The following is a 22,610-nucleotide window of genomic DNA, read 5'->3' on the forward strand; positions in this document are numbered from 1 at the left end:
GCTAGAGACAAACAGAAATAAAGATAGTATAAGAACAGATCATAGTTTATAGCCATGATGTGGAGATGCTGGCATTGGGCTGGGGTGAGCACAGTAAGAAGTCTCACAACACCAGGTTAAATTCCAACAGGTTTGTTTCAAATCACTAGCTTTCAGAGCACTGCTCCTTCCTCAGGTGAATGAATATGTATGTTCCAGAAATATATATATAGACAAAGTCAAAGATGCAAGACAATGCTTTGAATGCGAGCATTTGCAGGTAATTAAGTCTTTACAGATCCAGAGATAGGGGTAACCCCAGGCTAAAGAGGTGTGAATTGTCTCAAGCCAAGACATTTGGTAGGATTTCGCAAGTCCAGGCCAGATGGTGAGGGATGAATGTAATGTGACATGAATCCAAGGTCCCGGTTGAGGCCATACTCATGTGTGCAGAACTTGGCTATAAGTTTCTGCTCGGCGATTTTGCGTTGTCGCATGTCCTGAAGGCCGCCTTGGAGAACGCTTACCCGGAGATCAGAGGCTGAATGCCCTTGACTGCTGAAGTGTTCCCCGACTGGAAGGGAACATTCCTGCCTGGCGATTGTTGCGCAATGTCCATTCGTCCATTGTCGCAGCGTCTGCATGGTCTCTCCAATGTACCACGCTTCGAAATATCCTTTCCTGCGGCATATGAGGTAGACAATGTTGGCCGAGTCGCACGCATACCTGGTGGATGGTGTTCTCACGTGTAATGGTGGTACCCAGTCGATGATCTGGCACATCTCGCAGAGATTGCCATGGCAGGGTTGTGTGGTGTTGTGGTCACCGTTCTGAAGACTGGGTAGTTTGCTGCAAACAATGGTTTGTTTGAGGTTGCGCGGTTGTTTGAAGGCAAGTAGTGGGGGTGTGGGAATGACCTTGGCAAGATGTTCATCTTCATCGATGACGTGTTGAAGGCTGTGAAGAAGATGACGTAGTTTCTCTGCTCCGGGGAAATACTGGACGACGAAGGGTATTCTGTCGGTTGTGTCCCGTGTTTGTCTTCTGAGGAGGTCGGTGCGGGTTTTTTGCTGTGGTGCGTTGGAACTGTCGATTGATGAGTCGAGCGCCATATCCCATTCGTACGAGGGCATCTTTCAGCATCTGTAGTTGTCTGTTATGCTCTTCCTCGTCTGAGCAGATCCTGTGTATACGGAGGACTTGTCCATAGGGGATGGCTTCTTTAATGTGTTTAGGGTGGAAGCTGGACAAGTGAGGCATACCTCTATGGAATTTTCTGGAACATACCTCTTCATTCACCTGAAGAAGGAGCAGTGCTCTGAAAGCTAGTGATTTGAAACAACCCTGTTGGACTTTAACCTGGTGTTGTAAGACTTCTTACTATAGTTTATAGCAGTATAGAGATTAGATGTAGATGAGTGTAGTTTATATGTCAATAATAAATTGTGTATTCTTTAGGAGTACCTGTCGAATCCAAATTAGTGTTAATAAATATATTGCTTTATTCAAGTTAAAGCTATTTTGTGGTCTTTGTGAACACTACGCCAACCATCCTGAATTTAGCACCACAAAGAACACCACAGGTTCCACCAAAACCACTCAGCTCCTGACCTCATTACAGCCTTGGTTCAAACATGGACCGAAAAGGTGGTGAGAGTGACTGCCCTTGGCATCAATTATTCTTTTCACTACATCTTGGGATTTTTAGGGCAGCACGGTGGCGCAGTGGGTTAGCCATGATGCCTCACGGCGCCGAGGTCCCAGGTTCGATCCTGGCTCTGAGTCACTGTCCGTGGGGAGTTTGCACATTCTCTCCGTGCTTTCATGGGTTTTGCCCCCACAACCCAAAGATGTGCAGTGTAGGTGGATTGGCCATGCTAAATTGCCCCTTAATTGGAAAAAGAAAAATCTTTGGATTTTTGATTTCTCGCTGGGCTTGGCCTGTTTTCCTTCAGGGTCACATCTCCGGTGCGTCCATGCAGGAGAAAAATCAGCAGCAATGAATCCCACATCCTGTTGTGTTCTCAATGCGAGCGTCAAGTAAAATCTGCTCTGGAAGGACTATTAATTTTACTGCTTCAATTACAGAAAGTCAAACAAATTATGTTTTAATCTTTATTGCCTTATCAGAATAATTTAATTACATTAGAGTTTACACAGTGTGGGACACGTCTTCCATTAAATATCATGTTAACCAAGATACGTTTTACCAGCAAGTAATCAATTATTTGATTTGAACATGTAATTAATACTACAAGATCCACATGAGCGCCTAAAAACAATTAAGGGATGGAAACATGGTCATGCACTAAAACAGAGGCCTGAATTTTCACTCTGAAAGTCAGCACGACCCTGTCGACTCTGACAGGCCCGATGCCCTTTTATGCTCAATTGAGCGTTGATTGGCAGTCAATTGGCCCCATCCGATTGGCCAGCAGCTCTCCAACCCATCCAAACACAAATACCCCAGCCCAGATGCGAGAGACCCTTTGGGGAGTAGGAGGTATAAATAGTAAGGAGAGGCGGCACGATGGTGCAGTGGTTAGCACTGCTGCCTCATGGCCGAGGACCCGCGTTCGATCCCGGCCCCGGGTCACTGTCTGTGGAGTTTGCACATTAATCCCGTGTCTGCGTGGGTCTCACGCCCCACAACGCAAAGATGTGCCTGATATGTGAACTGGCCCTGTCAAATGGCCCCTTAATAAGGAAACAAAAGAATATGGCACTTAAAAACATTTTTTTTAAGTAAATAGTGAGGAGAATAAATTGGAACTTCTTTACAGTCGCCGCTTCTAAGTGGTTGCTTGCCTGAGACTTTACAATAACATTCCATGAATGTATTCCAATACAGAAAACAATCTGATGCATCTGCATCTCAGGGAGTGATTCAGCAATATTACCCTTTCCCCTTGACTTGTTTGTGGGGATTTGCTCTTGTATCAGTTTTGGATCAGTGGGTAGCATTCTTACTCTGAATCAGCAGGTAGTAGTCTAAAATCGTCATGTGGGACCTGTGCATGTGTCAAGGCTGATATTGCAGTATTGTACCAAGGGAGTGCAGCATTGTCAGAGATGGTGTCTTTCAGATGAAACATTAAATAGAGTCCCAGTCTATTATTTTTGGTGAAAGATTCCATAACCCTACTTGAAAATAACAGTGAGTTCTGTCAGTGTCCCAGCCACCATTTATCCTTCAACCATCACATAAAATGGATCACCTGGTGATTTATTCCACTGCTCTTTGTGGGATCTTGCTGGCCTCCTTCAATGCGTGCATGCGCAGTGGCCTCCTTCAACGCGCCTGCCCTGACGCAACATGGCGCAGGACTACAGGGGCCGGCGCGTAGGAAAACAGGCCGGGGGACAGAGAGGTGGTCCGCCGATCGATGGGCCCCGATCGCGGGCCAGGCTGCATCGGAGGCCCCCCCCCGGGGTCGGAGCACCTCTCTGTCCCCCAAAAGGCCGCCAACCGACCCTTGCACGCAGAGTTCCCGCCGGCTGCGAGCAAGTGTGGATAGCGCCGGTGGGACTTAGCGTTGTAACTGTGGCCACCTGGCCCATCTGACCCGGGCCGGAGAATCGGCAGGCCGGCTGCGTAGCGCAGCCCCCGACCGCTGCCGCGCCAACCACGCCGGCACAAATGGCGCCGATTCTCCGCTCTGCAGGGAATCGCGTGCCGACGTCAGAGCAGCGTGGCCCGGTCGCGGGGATCCTCCGGCCTGGCCCAGGGCTGGGAGAATCCCGCCCATCATTTTGAAAGTGTGCTCCCTTGTTCTAGATTCCCTCACAAGAGGAAACATCCTCTCAGCACCAACCCTGTCCAGCACCATTCACCTTGCATTCCTCTGAATTTCATTGAGTAAAGGCCTGGGGTTTTTCATAACCCCATTGTGTTGTTCATTTATTTTAATGGATATAAACTTGGGTGTGCCGTGTTTTGGAGGTACAATCATTCATATTCGACTTTCCCAAATGAACCTCCACCGCAACTTCTCCCGCCTCTCGCCCTACTAATGTTTTGTGCCCAAAAGCTCAAGGCAAAAACTTGGCTCAATGCTACCAGGAAGCAATATGCAGTCTGCAGCTGGTAAATATAAATAACATAGGTCAGTTAGCAAGATAAAATCACTTGGGGGTTTTAATGGATTTACCATGAGGTGAACAGAACATCATTTACAGAACATTCCCTCGGGATATGAAATGGTTTAGACAGCCTCCAAGACAAAGCAGCCTGGATTGTTTTATTGTATTGAGAAATCCAGGTGAAGGGCATTAATCTCAGTTCAGACACCATCAAAGGTTGGGAAAGAGAAAGAAAATGAGAATGATTACTTGAGATGAAATTTTAATTTTAAGAATCTGTAAATTGTAAGAAGATTGAAAGAACGAGGGAGGTTAAGAGGAAGAAGGTTGATGTTCCAATTTAAAAATTGGTTCAATTAGGAGATGATAACAATGTGGTGAGGATGAGGCTGGAAGAGTGTAACAGGCGAGTGCACGGAGGAGATGAATTTTCTCAAGAGCACCGATCATATTAATGTGGAGCTATTTTTTTCTTTATGAAATATAAAGAGGGTTCTTTGACTCTTTGGGCTGGGAAAATTGGGTACAGTCCATTATAGAGGTGAGACTCAATCTAGTGAGCCTTGGTTGTAACCCCCTCAGAGACGAGTATAGCCAGCTTTATAATGTTAGCCATGGCTCAGTTGGTAGCACACTTGCCTCAAATTCGCAAAGTTGCAGGTTCAAGTTCCACTTCAGGGCTTGAGTGGAAAAAGCTACACTGACACTTCAGTGCAGTTTTGAGGGAGTGATGCACTGTTGGAGGTCTTTCCTTAGTAGATGCTAAACCATTTGCCTGTTTGGGTGGATGTAAAAGATCCCATATCTATTTGATGAAGAGCAGGGGAATTATCCCTGGCCAATCATAAAAAACAGATTATCTAGTCATGATCACTTTGCTGTGTGCAAATTGACTGCTGTGTTTCCTACATTACAATATCAATTATGCTTCAAAAAGTACTTAAGAATGAAATGCTTTGACTGAATGTAAAAATGGGTCTCACATTGAGCCAGAATGTGCAAGTACATTCATTTAAGCTATTTATTTAACCATTTTCAGTCTTTTTGTGTCCTCCTCACAGCTCACTGTCCCATCTAGCTTCACACCGTCAGCAAACTGGATATGTTACACTCGCACCCTTCAGTTATCATTGATATAGATTGCAAATAGCTGAGGCCCAGGGAGTGATCCATGAAGCACTATTTACATTCTGCCATCCTGAAGATGACTCATTTATTCCTATTTTCCGTCTGTTAGCCAATCCTTAATCTATGCTAATATATTAACCCCAAATCCATAATTTCTAATCTTGCAACAATCTCCTGTGTGGCACCTTATTGAATGCTTTGTGTGAATTCAAATATATTACATCAAATGGTTTACTTTATCTAACCCTACTAATTATACCCTTGAAAATATCGAATAGATTTATGACAGACTATTTTTCTTCCATAAAACTTTGTTGATTCTGTCTAATCATATCCTAATTCCCCAAATGTCCTGATACCAGGTCCCTACTGATCAATTCTAGCATTTTCCCTACTGCTGACGTCAGGCTAACTGACCACTAGTTTGCAGTTTCCTGTCTTCACTTCCTGAAGAGCAGGATTACATCTGCCTAGTGCCAGCCTTGATGAACAAGTTCAACTCCAGCAGTGGGGTTTATCAGCCCAACCTCACCCCTCAGCAGGAAGACCACTTTGAACCAAGCCAAGTTGGCACTCTTGGTCTCGCTTTTAGCTGGCATGTTTTTGGAAAGGTTGCTGTGTTACAGATGCCTTCATGTGAAAGAGAGATCCTTTGAAAATAATTTTAAAAACATATGAAAATTCTGGGTGCAGATTCCATGATTAACGAACTTCAGCACAATTTGACTTATTTACAGATTTTGGAAGAGGCGTTAAACTGAGGCTGGGTAGGGGAGCTTCCTCAAGTGTCTTGGCCAATATTCAGCCCATAACCAATCTCACTAAAAATGTATCTGGTCATTAATATTCATGGGAGCTTGCTCTGCATAACTTGGATGATGCTGTTCCTACACCAGTGATTGATCTACAAAAGTATTTTGGAGACTGTATAATGTTTTGGCATTGCTCGAGGTCTTTCAAGGTGCTATAGAAATGCAGTTCTTTTGTTATTATTATTCACTCCTGATGTGGACTCCAAGCACATGAGCAGGTGACTGAGCTTTTCAAGGTAACCCTTATCGAAACTTTATGTTTTGCATAGCAGTCAATTCTGAAAGAGGTCTTTGAATGTTTTACAGAGAGCCCAGCAGCAAGCAAATTAACGTTACCACAATACGACAATTAAGACGGAGTTATGTTCAAAAAGGCAATAAAAGGTGCCACAGTGATTAATGAGATGAACTGTGCCATTACAGTTCACTTTATAATTGGACATTCTGACCAAGGGGACATTTAATTCTAATCCGTTCCACTGAGTAATTATTATAGAAGGAACTGGATAGCATTCCTTATTCCCCATTGCGAACACGCTCAGTGCGTTACATCTGAATTGCTGGGAGTACTTTTCCAGTACATTCCCCAAAGCCTATTCGATAGCCGTTACCCTGGCAATAACCTAAAATAAACATAAAATAACATTAGTATTGTTTTTAGGTGTAAAATACTGTTAAAAATCAAACATTCTTTAGATCATAGCTTGCGGTAAAGCCCACTCATATAACAAGTGTGCCTTGTTGCCATTCAATTGTCCCCCCCCCCCACCCCCCTCACCCTGCCCAGTTTACCCTCCCCATCTCTGTTCTTCCTCCTTGGACACAGAGCTGACACCAGTTACTGAGCATCACTCATTCCCTCACTCTCCATTGAGGGCAAAATTGAGCTAACTCATCTGCAGCGTCCTATTGATAGTGAAAACACCATGGGCGGCATTCTCTGTCCCGCCCACCCATTTTCTGGTGCCGCGCACCCCCGCCGGCAGCGGGATTCTCCATCCTGGCAGCGGCCAATGGGATTTCCCATTGTGGGCACCCCCAAGCCGTCGGAAAACCCGCTGTCGGCGAAACGGACGATCCCGCCGACAGAGAGTCCAGCTCCATAGCTTCAGTAGGGTGGCTCCACTTCTACTCTGCATGATCAAGACACTTTGCCTGCTCGTAGTATTTCTAATATTTCATCTTGCCAAATCTCAGCATCAGAAACTGATTCTGTCAGTTAGCCAAGATAAAAGGACAGAGCGCAGGTACAGAGAAGCCAGTTACCTACTTGTAAATGAAGTTGACACAAATGAGCAGCATTTTCATGGGAGTTAGAATTGCTTCGGGAATTGCTGACGGTTGCGAGGGAGTGCTGCACGCTCGGAGGTGCCGACTTTCCCATGAGACATAATGGTCAGGATTCCACCCCCCCTTCTCCCCCCACTCCGCGGCATTTGCCGGCAGGTGGGGTCTTCCAGTCCTGCTGCTTTCAACAGGGTTTTGTATTGTTTGCACCCTCCGCTGTCAGGGAACCCAAGGCAGGGGCTCTCTGTCAGTGGGACCGGACAATCCTGCTGCCGGAAACAGCCAGAAAATCCCGTCCAATGAGTCTGCCTTTTCATTTGGATGTAAGAGATCCTATGATAGTATTTAAAAAAATAAAGGCCTCCCCAGTGTCCTGGCCAATAGTTATCCCTTAATAAACAACAAGAGAGAGACTATCTCGTCATTATTGTGGTGTTGGGTGTTCTAACACACAGAAGAGCCAACACAGTTGCATATGGTACAACACTTGTTTATTTAAACTTGCTATTTACAACTTGGTCTTTGCACTCTGCACGTGGGGGGCTCCCTGCTTGTGGTGTTTCAACAGCTCTTTCATGCTTCCTTCTCCCCAGACCTACTGACCTCCAGGTGTCGTGCTCGTGCTTTTTATGTGGTTGGTGTTCTTGTCTGTGATTGGTTGTGGTGTTGTGTACTCTGATTTGCCTGTTAGTGTGTCCATCATGATGTGTGTGTTTGAATATCATGACATCCCCCCTTTTTACAAAGATATGTGCCTACGTGGTAATAAATATGATCGTGACGTGAGTGCATCTAAGAGTGTGTGTGTGTCGTGTGCAGCATGTGTCTATGACGGAACTATGTACATGGGGCGATGTCGAGTGCGTCACATGAATCCAGTTGTACCATAACATAACAGAAATGCGAACGAGAGAAGAAGAAAAAAAATTTTGAACAGTTGTCCAGTTAGACGACATCTGGAACGATAAACAACAACAGGTTATCATGTAAAATTGTCCAACTTATTAAACATATGAACTGTATTATAAGTCCATTCTAATGGGTTTGCGACGAATTCGGGTTGACCGCCTTAAGGGTGGATCAAGAACCACCGGCTGCTGTGCAGGCATGGCCATGGGTGGCGATGGAAAGGGCGTGATGTGCGGCAGCTCCACAAAGTCATCCTCGGAAGCCTGTTGAGGATCTGGCGTGTTGTGTGGCTGTGAACGTGGAAGTCGGCGAAGGGCGCGCCGATTGCGGCGACGCACGGAACCATCCGGCATGCGAACCAGGAACGAGCGGGGAGCCACTTGTCGGAGGACTTCGGCCGGTGCTGACCAGCCACCATACGGTTGATGGACGCGTACTTTGTCTCCGGAGGACAGGGGGGGCAGGTCCGTCGCTCGTGTGTCGTACCGACCTTTCTGGCGATCACGCTGCAGTTGCATGTCCCGAAGAACCGCCTCATGGTCTGTTGTCGGTGCCAGGACGGAAGGTACCGTCGTCCTGAGGGAGCGACCCATTAGTAGCTGCGCTGGCGAGAGGCCCGTGGATAACGGGGCCGATCGATAGGCCAGCAAGGCAAGGTTAAAGTCCGATCCGGCATCAGCCGCCTTGCACAGGAGCCGCTTTGCGATGTGGACACCCTTTTCAGCCTTCCCGTTCGATTGTGGATGCAGAGGGCTGGATGTCACATGAGTGAAACCATATGCTGCGGCAAAGGACGACCATTCACGGCTGGCAAAACAAGGTCCATTGTCTGACATGACAGTCCTTGGAATGCCATGGCGAGCAAACGTTTCCTTGCAGGCCCCAATGACTGCGGACGACGTCAGATCATGGAGAGGCATGACTTCCGGGTAGTTTGAGAAGTAGTCTATAATAACAATGTAATCTCTGCCGAGCGCGTGAAATAGGTCAACACCCACCTTCGCCCAGGGGGACGTCACCATCTCGTGTGGTAGAAGTGTTTCCGGAGGTTGCGCCGGCTGAAACCTCTGACAGGTTGTGCAGTTGAGCACCATGTTGGCTATGTCTTCATTAATACCCGGCCAATATACCGCCGCCCGGGCCCTTCGTCTGCATTTTTCGACACCCAAGTGGCCTTCGTGTAGTTGACGAAGAATCATCTGGCGCACACTGTGTGGAATGACGATCCTATGCGATTTCATAAGGACCCCGTCTATATTGGTGAGATCATCTCGCACATTGTAAAACTGGGGGCACTGCCCTTTTAGCCACCCTTCCGTCATGTGGCGCATCACTCGCTGCAGCAGAGGGTCAGTCGCCGTCTCTGCGCGTATGTGGGCCAGACAAGGATCATCAGCTGGCATATTTGCTGCTGTCAGAGTCACGTGTGCCTCAATTTGACGCACGAACCCCTCCGCATCTGGTGGTGTGCTCACTGCTCGGGAAAGAGTGTCCGCCACTATGAGTTCCTTCCCCGGAGTGTAGATCAGTTCAAAATCGTACCTCCTGAGTTTGAGTAAGATGCGCTGGAGGCGAGGAGTCATGTCGTTCAGGTCTTTGTTAATGATGTTGACCAGGGGGCGGTGGTCAGTTTCGACCGTGAATCGTGGCAGGCCATACACATAGTCGTGGAACTTGTCCAGTCCAGTTAACAAGCCCAGGCATTCTTTTTCGATTTGCGCGTAGCGCTGTTCGGTAGGGGTCATGGCTCGTGAGGCATACGCAACCGGGGCCCATGATGACGTGCTGTCTTTTTGCAGGAGTACCGCTCCAATACCAGATTGGCTGGCGTCTGTTGAGATCTTTGTAGGGCGAGTCGCGTCAAAGAAGGCCAGCACTGGTGCCGTGACCAGTTTGTGCTTGAGCTCCTCCCATTCCTGCTGATGCGACTGGTGCCAGTTGAATTCCGTCGATTTTTTTACGAGATGGCGCATGTTTGTTGTATGAGAAGCCAGGTTGGGAATGAACTTCCCAAGGAAGTTGACCATGCCCAGGAATCTTAAGACAGCCTTCTTGTCAGCCGGTCGTGGCATGGCTGTGATGGCGCTAACCTTGTCTGCATCGGGACGGACCCCGGACCTTGAGATGTGGTCCCCGAGGAATTTCAGCTCCGTCTGGCCGAAAGCACACTTCGCACGGTTGAGACGCAGGCCATTTTGCCGTATGCGGGTGAAGACACGTCGAAGACGATGCATGTGTTCCTGCGGAGTGGTGGACCAAATGATGATATCGTCCACATATACACGTACCCCTTCGATGCCTTCCATCATCTGCTCCATAATGCGGTGGAATACTTCAGATGCCGAAATGATGCCGAATGGCATCCGGTTGTAGCAGAATCTGCCAAAAGGGGTGTTGAATGTGCATAGTCTTCGGCTGGCCGGGTCCAGTTGGATCTGCCAGAATCCTTTGGACGCATCCAATTTAGTGAATATGTTGGCTCGCGCCATCTCGCTGGTGAGGTCTTCTCGTTTTGGGATGGGATAGTGTTCCCGCATGATGTTGTTGTTCAGATCTTTTGGATCTATACATATACGGAGCTCGCCAGAGGGCTTCTTTACACAGACCATGGAGCTGACCCATGGCGTGGGCTCCGTGACCTTGGATAGGACCCCTTGGTCCTGAAGAATCTGCAGTTGTGCCTTGAGGCGGTCTTTGAGAGGCGCAGGAACCCTGCGAGGTGCGTGAACGACAGGGATGGCGTCCGGTCTGAGTCGAATCTTGTACGTGTGTGGCAATGTCCCCATGCCTTCAAAAACCTCCTGGTTGTGAGCGAGGAGGGAATGGAGATTCGCGTGGAACTCAGCATCCGGGAAGTCGGATATCTCATCTGGAGAGAGAGACATGATGCGCTGTACCAGGTGAAGGACCTTACACGCTTGTGCGCCCAGTAACGAGTCCTTTGATGAGCCCACAACTTCGAAGGGGAGTGTGGCCGTGTACCTCTTGTGAGTCACCTGTAGCTGGCAAGATCCTACGGACGGGATAACGTTCCCGTTATAGTCAACCATCTTAAGCCGGGATGGTGTGATGAGTGGTTTGACCTTCATGGCCTGGACTGCAGAGTAAGCAATCAGGTTGGCGGATGCGCCGGTGTCCAGACGGAAGGCGACGCGCGATCGGTTGACCGTCAGGGTGGCACACCACTCATCGTCTGGATTGATGGCATTGACCTTATTGACATCAATGACGGCAACTCTGAAGTCATCCTGGTCATCTGCATCACTTAACTGGAAGTCTTGATGCGTGGGCTGGACGGTCCTGACTCGTGTGCGAGGTTGTCGAGGATGCGCCGGATCCATGGGTTGAGCCGCACGACAGCGGGCTGCGTAGTGGCCTATCATGGCACATCTGTTGCACTGTTGGTATTTTGCAGGACATTGCCCTTTTAAGTGTAGACCTCCACACTTGCTGCACGTCATGACGTCACGGCGTTCGTTGCGCCACTGCGCATGCGCAGTGCGATCTTGCGGTGGGCGCGCCTGCGCAGTGCGTCCCTCGTTGTGGCCGTTATTCTTGGCGCGCACCTGCGCGGGAGACCGCGAAAAGCGCGGGAAGCGGCCGCTGTCGTCCGGGCCGTGGGGCGGGAAGAAATCGACGGCCTGGATGCGTTCAACGTCGTGGGCGGCCTGGCTTGCCGATTCGACGGCTGGGGACCCCCTCCGTGCCAACTCGGACGCCTGAAATCGGGCAAAACGGCAGGTCGCATTTTCATGGAGGACACAGGCTTCCACAGCAGACGCTAAGGTGAGGCTCTTTATTTTAAGAAGCTGCTGGCGTAGGCCACTGGAGGCAACGCCAAAAACAATCTGGTCCCTGATCATGGACTCTGTGGTGGTGCCGTAACCGCAGGACTGCGCTAGAATCCGGAGGTGCGTCAAAAAGGGTTGAAAAAGCTCCTCCTTACCTTGCAGGCGTTGCTGAAAGATGTATCTTTCGAAAGTTTCGTTTACTTCAGTTTGAAAGTGCTGGTCCATTTTGAGGATGACCGTGTCATATTTGGCCTGGTTTTCGCCTTCCTCGAACACCAGTGAATTAAAGACATCATTTGGGTGGGGGCCTGCGTAGAAGAGGAGCATTGCAATCTTCGAATCATCCGAGACATTCTGTTTTTCGGTGGCACGGATGTACAGGTCAAATCGCTGCCTGTAGAGCTTCCAGTTGGTGCCTAGGTTCCCCGTGACTTGCATCGGCTGCGGTTTGCCGGTGTGGTCCATGTCCAGAATGGCAGGTTAGTAGGCAGGTATCGATCCACTCCTGTACCATGTGGTGTTGGGTGTTCTAACACACAGAAGAGCCAACACAGTTGCATATGGTACAACACTTGTTTATTTAAACTTGCTATTTACAACTTGGTCTTTGCACTCTGCACGTGGGGGGCTCCCTGCTTGTGGTGTTTCAACAGCTCTTTCATGCTTCCTTCTCCCCAGACCTACTGACCTCCAGGTGTCGTGCTCGTGCTTTTTATGTGGTTGGTGTTCTTGTCTGTGATTGGTTGTGGTGTTGTGTACTCTGATTTGCCTGTTAGTGTGTCCATCATGATGTGTGTGTTTGAATATCATGACAATTATGACATTGCTCTTTGTGGGAGCTTGCTGTGCACAGATTGGCTGCTATATTTGCTAGACTACAATAGTGATTAGTCTTCAAAAGTACGCCATTGACTGCAAAGCACTTTGCGACATTGTGTGGTCATGAAAGATGCTACATAAATGCAAATCTTGAAGATGCTGCATCGATATGTTCCCTCCCATCCTCCCTCAGAAAGTGGTGCTGGAGTCGGCCATTTTCCCTTTAAATCTGGTCAAACTGCAGGATCCAGAAGGCTGTGCTGTTTTAGACTGGTGATTGGAGATTGACTGGCCTCAGTGATGACTCGGTTTGATTAACGTGGCTGATGGCCAATTAATTGACTCAAAAGGCGGTTAGCTGCCCAGTTGTAGGTGGTGATTGGATCTGATCCCTCTGAAATGTTTCAGAGCTTTAAGAGTTGAGTTTTTCATTTCACTTTGATTCTGCAATGAGGGTGGAGGATTCCAACTAATTCTGTCCCAAAAGAGCCAGCTAAACTCTCTCCAAAACAACAAACGGCAATCAGGGTTTGATGTGAGATAATGTCTCAAGAAAGAAATAGGCCTGAGTGTGAGCCTCAAGGTGAAGGCCCAATTTGATTTTGATAAGAACTAAAGGGACTTTCCAGAAGGCCTGCTGCCTGCATGTACCATACTGAATGAATGACTCTGCAAAGGAGACCATCACCATCTGTAAACCAGAGGCTTTGATCAACCAGCGTGCTGTGAGGAAAGCCTGCTACAGAACCACTATTCTGACCTTCACCCTTATTATTTTCACCCCTTCCCCTCCCCCACCCTCTATGTTTGTGTGTGGGTAGACGGTGGGACAGTTAAAGAGGGTAGTAAGTTAGCTTGTTGTTATTCAGTTACATTTACTGCAAATTTCATCATTATCCTTGCTGTGAATAAACAGTAATTGTGTTTCTACTTACAAATCTGATAAATGTAATCATTGTAAAGGCCAAAGATTTCGGGAATTTTTGTAAGAATTATTGGTTAATTCACTTGTGGTGTGACTCCAGGGCATGTGGGGCTGGAATTGACCGTGCATTAGCCCAGGGTGATGTAACAATAAGCCAAAGATGTGCAGGTTAGGTGGATTGGCTATGATAAATTGCCCTTAGTGTCCAAAATTGCCCTTAGTGTTGGGTGGGGTTACTGGGTTATGGGGATAGGGTGGAGGTGTTGACCTTGGGTAGGATGCTCTTTCCAAGAGCCGGTGCAGACTCGATGGGCCGAATGGCCTCCTTCTGCACTGTAAATTCTATGATAAGCCTCAACTGTAGTGAAGTTGCCATAGTCCCAGATTACCCTAGACTGTTTTCCCTTTTGAGGCGGAGAGCTGACTGCTGGTGATTTAACCTGAGGATCACCACAATTCAGGCAAGGGGCAAGGTTCAGAACGCAGGGCCTTCATGAACAATCTCAGCTGGTACAGGAATTGAAACCGTGCTGTTGGCGTTGCTCTGTATCACAAACCAGCTGTCTAGCCAAGTGAGCTAAACCGGCTCCAAGTGCTTATCAAGTCTTTGAAGTAGGACTATGAATATAAATGCTTGCTTTTAGAAGAGGGTAAAGGAACTTAAATATAGTAATTTTTTTTAAACAATGAGCTTTGTTTGTAAATAGTGAATTCATCAATAGACACTTAAAAACTTAATTTATTTTCAGCATGTGTCCTGAGATCATGCCCATGGTGGATACTGGGTAAATTGGCATGAAGGGTGTAAGAGCAAAGGGTAGACATGAGTTGCCATTAAGTCAGCATAGGGGCTATAAAGGGGCAAAGTATGTGTAGAGAGGCACAGGTTGGCAATGGGGGTATGAGGGGCTATGGGGATGTGAGTTTCAGGGGTGGAGATGGGTTGGTGGTAGGCCAAGGTAACAGACACACTCCACCACCCCCTCCCACCCCCACTTGCAGGCAGAAAGTGGGAAGTGACATTCCCAAAACGTTAACTCTGTTTATCTCCAAAGATGCTGCCTGACCTGCTGGGTACTTCCAGCACTTTTTGTTTTTATACTGATGAAGAGTATATCACTCTTGCCAGTTAATCACCTCATACTGAGTATTTCCAAGCACAGTGCACGTCATTTTATCTATTTTCCAGTGTTGTTTATTTTATTCCCATTTCTACCCTTCCTGTGCTTACAGGTGAGCAGCAAAGAAACAATCTAATGAAGAGTCGACTGCTGAAATATTGCCAGTCTTCCTCTCCACACAGACTGCCTGGCCCATGTTTCCAGTGTTGTATGTTCTGACGTTTAGTTACCATCCTCAAGATCCTTCTTCCAATTTTAAAGCCTGAAGATCCAAACTTTTCATTGAAGAGTGTACAATTTACGAATAGCAGTCTCTATGCCAGCACCATTGTGGCTGGGAAATGGGATTCCGAAGATTTGATTTAATTATAAGTGGCCTCACCAGTCAAGGTGACTTCATCACCATCTTGGAGGAATTTGCGTGTTTGTCCATTGCCGAGGTCAATGGCTTTCGTTCCCTTCCATGACAGTTCCAACATTGAGCCAAAACTCTCCACTGCCTGGAAAGCATAATAACCACAATTATTCCATTACACAGTACACCCCAACCTACACAAGAAATCAGTCAGCAAAAAACTATGATCATCAAAGATTAGAAAATATTAACACTGAAAATATGCCAATGACACTTTCTATACAATAGTTCTCATAATCGATAATTGAATTAAACACTTACTGTAGAATTTTAGGAACATTTACATTTTCATCAATCTTCTATTGATGCATTTGTACCAACTATCCGCGTAGCAACGATCCCTGAGCAACTGCACAAGTTACATCCCGGTGTTTTACTCTCTTTGATGTAGCTTCTGAAAATGCCATGTTTTGTACACCTTCTTGGGCAGCATATTGGCATAGAGGCCGTGAGAGACCATGGAGGGTGGTTGGATGGGCATAGGTTGGCATTGGGGTGTACGACATTGGGGGGGGGGGGGGGGAGATGGGACGAGGATTAAAGGCTAAAAGTCTCTGTGACTGCCTCAAAAATTTTTCCGGAGATGACCGGGGAGGGGGGTGGGGTGGGGGGGGAGCTGACTCCTGTTCCCATCCAATCCCCCCCCCTCCCCACCAAACAAAAATATCACCTTTGCAGATACTTTCGCCCGAGTGGTCATGCCAAACCAGGAAATGTTCCCTTCCCACTGGGAACTGGGCCCAACTGGGCCCAACTGGGTCTTGTACAGATCTCTCATCTTGTAATCAGCTGTCTTTTGAAAGCACCTCTACACCCCATTTGCTCTCGATAGCACGTCACAGCATTGCTCACGAATCTTTAGAGATCTGGGAACAGATTTCTTTCTTTTTCCAACTTCTTCAATGCTTTTCCTTGAAGGATGTCTGTACGTTAAACATTCAACCTCACAACACTGTGCTTTTCCAAATTAAAAATCATAGAACCATAAAAAAGTTACAGCACAGAAAAAGGCCATTCAACCCATCATGTCTGTGCTGGCCATAAAAGAGAAAAAAAAGAAACCAGCTGCTCTTTTTAATCCCTTTCCAGCAACTGGTCTGCAGCCTCCCAGGTTACAGAACTTTAGATCCAGGTATCTTTTAAATTGGTTGAGTGTTTCAGCCTCAACCACCAACTTAGACAGTGAGTTCCAGATGTCCAGCACCCTCTGGTGAAGCTCTTTCTTCATGCGCCATCCAATTCTTCTACCAACCACCTTAAATCTATATTCCCTGGTAAATTACCCCGGCTCACTCTCCTTGACGAGATCAGGTTCCCACTCAGAGAGAGCAAGAACCTGATCCAAATTAATTCCTATTCATTTTCTCACAATTTAATTTCTCTTTAACTTTTTCAAGCTTCTGGGAATGCTGAGAAGCCTAAAAGCTTTGAACAGTATTGTTTACATCCAATTTCATGGTCCATTACCTTTTACATGCCTTTTGATTGACAGGTCCAGGGGGCGGGTTCTCTGATCCTGAGGTAAGTGTTGACACCGTCGTAAACACCGTCGCGTTCCCCGACGGCATCAACATGGCCTCACGATCAGCAATTCTGGCCCCTACAGGGGGCCAGCACGGCACTGGAGCGACCCACGCCACTCCAGCTGCCGATCCCGGCGCCAGATGAGCGCCACCGGTCCGCGCATGTGCGGTGGGACCTGCGCGATTTCCGCGCATGCGCGGTGTATCTCTTCTTCGCGCCGGCCCCAACGCAACATGGCGCAGGGCTACAGGGGCCTGCGTGAAGGAAAGGAGGCCCCCAGCCCGAGAGGCTGGCCCGCCGATCGGTGGGCCCCGATCGCGGGCCAGGCCACAGCGGAGGCCCCCCCTGGGGTCGGACCCCCCTTCCCCCTCCCCCCACCCCCCCCCCCCCCCCCACCCCCCCCCACGGGGCCGTCCCCGGATCCTTCGACGCCGAGGTCCTGCCGGGGAAGACCAGGTTAGAACGGCGCTGGCGGGACTCGGGTTTTTTGGTACGGCCGTTCGGCCAATCCCGGGCGGAGAATCGCCGGGGGGGGCCCCATAGAGCGGCCCCCGGCCGGCGCCAATTCTCCGCTCTGCAGAGAATCACGTTGTGGCGCGATTCGCGCCGGTCGTGGCGATTCCCCGGCCGGCCCCGGGCTGAGAGAATCCCGCCCAGGATGTTCCATAGGAGGGATAAATTTTGTATTTTTAGTTCTTCACAGTCCATTAAATTTAAAGTGCCTCCTCTTTTGAGCAGGTGTTGCAAACTGCAGTTTTTTAAAAGAGGCTGTTTCTTTGTTCTGACCTCAGCCTGAAGGCGCGCAGCATTTGGCAAGCCCATATTTGGGTTCCACTCACTTGGGGAGGGTGGTGGGCTTTGCCAGCGATATGGGGAGGGGAGGTGGATGCTGTAGTATTATTCTGAGATAGGGAGCTCTGATCTCCTGAGGAGCGGGACCTGTCAGAGTGTTTAGGCCCTGCCCCTCTCAAGGCTAATGCAAAACCCGCCCCTCTCCAAAATAATTTCCAAGTGACTTTGTATAGCACCTGATTAGCGCACTGCCAGGCCCAGCACCGATTTTCCCATGATGGCAGCACTTGGAACTCATTCGGCAGATCGCGGCCAATTTGCTTTCACAGTCTAATTGGCAAGACTGAAGACCGATACAAAGTACTGATTTAACACTTTCAGCATTATCCAATGAATCCTTTGTGATTGTCCTTCACCATATTTCGATGGTTTAATACAATCTTTGATAGATCTGATTATGGCCTTAACTCCACTTTTCTTTTTTAATTTCCCCCCCCCGCCCCGCTTAACCCTTGACCCTTTTTCTTGGAATCCCTACAGTGCAGAAGGAGGCTATTCAGCCCGTCGGATTTGCACCGACCGTCCTAAAGAGCACCCTACCTAGACCCACTCCCCTGCCCTATCCCTGGAATCCCACTTAAACTTTAGACCCTGAGGGGCAATTCAGCACGGCCAGTCCACCTGCACATCTTTGGACCGTGGGAGGAAACTGGAGCACCCAGACGAAACCCACGCAGACATGGGAAGAACGTGCAAACTCTACACAGTCACCCAAGGTCGGAATCGAACCCAAGTCCCTGGCGCTGTGAGGCAACAGTGCTAACCATTGTGCCGCTGTGCTGCCCTTTTGTCATAAAAGAATCTGCCTATTGCAGCTTTGTATATATTCAGTGACACAGCCTCCACTGCTCTCTTGGGAGGGGAATTTTAAACACTAACAAACCTCAGAGTTAAAAATAATTCCCCCTCATCTTGGGCAGCACGGTAGCACAAGTGATTAGCACTGTGGCTTCACAGCGCCATGGTCCCAGGTTCGATTCCCTGTCTGTGCGGAGTCTGCATGTTGTCCCCGCGTCTGCATGGGTTTCCTCCGGGTGCTCCGGTTTCCTCCCACAGTCCAAAGACGTGCAGGTTAGGTGGATTGGCCATGATAAATTGGCCTTAGTGACCAAAAAAGGTTAGGAGGGGTTATTGGGTTACGGGGATAGGGTGGAAGTGAGGGCTTAAGTGGGTCGGTGCAGACTCGGTGGGCCGAATGGCCTCCTTCTGCACTGTATGTTCTATCTCCATCTTAAATGGGAAATTCTTATCTGCATCTTATTTATCTTTGTACATAGTCTACCGTAGCATTTTCTTAACACAGTCCCTTTTTTGACTTTGGGTGTATGTTTGCCTTCCACTTCAAATCTTATTTTTAAAGTAATTCTACATTGACCATATCACCAATCCAGTAGGGTTACTACAAATTTACATAAATGTACGTTTCCAAGAAGCAGTTAGAGAGAGCACTCTGGGTGAAGGGGATCAAAGGATATTGTGGGGGGGAAGGGGGGGAATGCAGGGTTAGGCTATTGAGTTGGATGATCAGCCAAAATCATAATGAATGGCGGAGCAGGCTCGAAGGGCCGAATGGCCTCCTCCTGCTCCTATTTTCTATGTTCCTATGTAAGAGATGACTATGGTCCTATCTCTGGAACTCCATTTTGCCTGTTCAAGATATCTACCGACCCTGCCAGCCTCATTCCTGGAGCTACCTCTGCACCTGCTCCCTCTGTCACCCAGAGAAAGGGGAGCAGGCCTTGGTCACACAGTCGCTCGTGAGTGCTGGTCCCTGGGACAGCTGCTTCACTCTTGAACATACATCGATCAGCCTACCACGGCCAAGAGTGCAGAGAAAGCACCATCAGTGCAGGGCTTTGAAACAATTCAATTATCCCAATTTTTACAAATGTTTTTATTCTTTGGGGATATGAGAGTTGCTGGCTGGGCCAGCATTTGTTGTCCATCCCCAAATTACCTAGAACTGAGTGATTTGCTCGGCCATTTCAGGGGGCAGTTAAGAGTCAATCACATCGCTGTGGATCTGGAGTCACATGTCGGCCAGACCAGGTAAGGGTGACAGATTTCCTTCCCTAATGGATAGTAGGGAGATAGACTGACCAGACTTGCTGAGTTTATCCAGCATTTTCTGTTCTTAATTTCAGATTTGCAGCATTTCGCATTTATTTCAGTATCACAGTAGCTTCACGGTCACCATTACTCAGACTAGCTTTCAATTGCAGTTTTTCCTCAAAATTAATTGTTGCACTGCCATGTGGAGGGGAGGGATTTGAACTCACGTCCCCACCCAGGCCTCTGGAATACTGGTCGAGTGACATTACCACTATTGAACTATTTCCCAACCAAGGGTTAAGAGTAATCCGACTCCATCTCTGGAATTAAAGCATAGCGTGATGGAGACTTTTTAACGGAGACAGTCGTGTGGGATCAGGAGTTTTCTTGGACAAAGATCCGGCCTATAATGTTAGGCTGGATACCATTGACGTTAACGAGTCAGATAATGTTAGTCTGACATTGCCACTGACAAGCACATAACTATTAAATTGGTTAAGCATGTGCTGTTTATCAAGGATACATTAGATATGTATTAAACAAACATACTTGAATGTAAACTCAAATTTTAAACACAGAAATAAATTAATCTCAAAAGTAAAATGATTGTTATTTAAAAGATGCCAAGATTGATATAATTCACCTCTACCAAGCAACTAAATGAAAACGATCGCTGCTACTCACAGGGCCGCTGATAGTTCCAGAGGCGAGCAAGTCTCCAGGTCTGACGTTGCACCCATTAACAGTATGGTGAGCCAGCTGCTGCCTCAGGGTCCAGTACATGTGCTGAAGGGAAGGCCACAGGCACAGTGAATGAAGGTTTGCTTGTTGTAAAAACACATCCAACACAACTTGCTTTTGTCAATTGTCTTTGACAGAGGTTAGGCACTTTGTAATAACAATTTCAGAACTTCACACCAAGGGCGGAATCGTACGGTGGTGGGGATGGGGGTGGGGTGGGGGCAGAAAATGCAGTGAGCCATTCAATAATCCATTCACTTTGGCAGGAGCGGAAAACCCTGCAGTGGGAGGGGCCAGAAAATGTCACCTTAGGTCATATAAAGAAATAAAGGTAAGTTAAAGTCACCATAGACCCAGTGACCATAGCTGTTTTCCCCTTTGAGGGGGAGAGCGGACTGGAGGTGATTTAACCTGAGAATCACCACACCTCAGGCGAGGGACAAGGTCGAGGAAGCGGGGCCTTCATGTGCAACCTCAGCTGGTATGGATTAGATGGATATATTCCTATAGTGCAGGCCCATCGAGTCTGCACCGAACCTCTGAAAGAGCACCCTACTAAGGCCCACACTCCTGCCCTGTCTCCGTAACCCCACCTAACCATTGGACACTAAGGGGCAATTTAGCATGGCCAATCCACCTAACCTGCATATCTTTGGACTGTGGGAGGAAACCAGAGCACCCGGAGGAAACCTACGCAGACACTGGGAGAAAGTGCAAACTCCACACAGTCATTCAAGGCCGGAATTGAACCTGGGTCCGTGGCGCTATGAGGCAGCTGTTACAGGAATTAAACCCACGCTATCGGCCTTGTACTGCATGACGAACCAGCTGCTCAGCCAACTGAGCTAAACTGGCCCAAGAAATAAATATAATGATGGTAAAAGAGGGTAGGTTTTAAGGCTTAACTTAAGGGGGGGGGGGAGAGGCGAGAAGTTGGAGAGGGGTAAGGAAGCAATTCCAGAGTTTAAGGCCTACCCAGTTTTGTGATGAAATTCGGGGATGCCGAAGAGACCAGAATTGGAGAACTACAGATATCTCAGAGGAATGCCGAGCTGGAGGAGATGACAGCTGTGGAGCTGGGGCTCAACTTTGCCATTTATTGGCCAATGTGATTTGTGAATGGAGGAGGGCTTTTTACCCTGTCCTTTCTGAATCAATCCACTTTTAGTACGAGGCCTGTCTCCAGGCCAGTTAACCATCAAGCTCCTGGGGAAGGAGGTGGGTCGACAACGGCAGGATTAGTTTCTCGCCTCCAAGATGATAATCCGGCCCCTGGTTTCTGCTGTTTGTTTGGAGATCTACAAGCTTCCTGGCAGGAGCTACATTGTGTGGTCAGGAGCAGCCATGCAAAATCTTAGAGCTCATTTCTCTAACCTGATGATTGAGAAACCATTTCTTTCACCCTAGAATCCTGTGCTGTTGCACAACATTTAAAGTACTTAAAGTAAGATGAATGGCACAAGCTGTAATACAGCAGGACCTTAGAGAGGGTGCAGAGGACAATGGTATTGGGGATGAAGGACTTCAATTACCTGGGGGAACTGGGATTGTTCTTCTTAGAGCAGAGAAGGTTAACAAGAGGGCGGCACAGTGGTTAGCACTGCTGCCTCACAGCGCCAGGGACTCGGGTTCAGTGAAAGTTTTTAAGGGGCTCAGTGGGAAGAACAGGGAAGTTGGATAAATGGGTTGCTCTCGCAAAGAGCTGTGGCAGAGACGATCGACTGAAGGGTCTCCATTTGTGCTGTAAAATCCGATGATTGTAACTCATATGACAAAATGGTAGCCACGGGTTACAGAGCTCACCTTGAAGTTAGACCGACAGACAGTGGCCTTTTCAGGCATTGCTTCACCTGCCATCAAACACACAGAGAAACTTTTTAAACCAGGGAAAGATCAACATTTTAAGCAATTGCAAAATGAGGTTAAAATATACAATGAAATAAAAACCACCATTCGTTCAACTGTATTCACCCTTAGTTTTGTTTAATTTTGAACAGAATTCAGTATACCAGTGGGCTGAGCATCAAATTCAACTGAATTAATTGCCAGTTCACTAAACAAGTCAGTTTTGCTGTTGTTAAAGGAGTACAGTGTTCCATTAAACATCTGATTGATGTTATACTTCTGTTCCCATCTCACCAAGAACATACAACGAAACAAGAACCCACTTCT

At 47.9% G+C, this 22,610-nt stretch overlaps 1 protein-coding gene across 4 annotated transcripts in view; it reads right to left on the bottom strand.

Annotated features, from left to right (window-relative positions):
- Positions 1-2,080: 2,080 nt before the first annotated feature.
- The window catches only part of fah (fumarylacetoacetate hydrolase (fumarylacetoacetase)), a 94,523-nt gene continuing 73,993 nt past the window's right edge, over positions 2,081-22,610 (bottom strand). For 3 of the 4 annotated variants that reach the window (XM_072468772.1, XM_072468774.1, XM_072468775.1), the window contains 4 exons: positions 22,242-22,288; positions 20,382-20,483; positions 15,237-15,354; positions 2,081-6,625 (listed from right to left, as the gene is read on the bottom strand). In XM_072468772.1, the coding sequence (XP_072324873.1) occupies positions 6,549-6,625; positions 15,237-15,354; positions 20,382-20,483; positions 22,242-22,288 (344 nt within the window). In that variant the 3' untranslated portion in view covers positions 2,081-6,548. The remainder of the gene's footprint in view (positions 6,626-15,236; positions 15,355-20,381; positions 20,484-22,241; positions 22,289-22,610) is intronic. The other variant, XR_011933616.1, reaches the window with a different exon arrangement.

Source organism: Scyliorhinus torazame, chromosome 12 (genome assembly GCF_047496885.1).
Source record: "Scyliorhinus torazame isolate Kashiwa2021f chromosome 12, sScyTor2.1, whole genome shotgun sequence".
Classification (NCBI taxonomy): domain Eukaryota; kingdom Metazoa; phylum Chordata; class Chondrichthyes; order Carcharhiniformes; family Scyliorhinidae; genus Scyliorhinus; species Scyliorhinus torazame.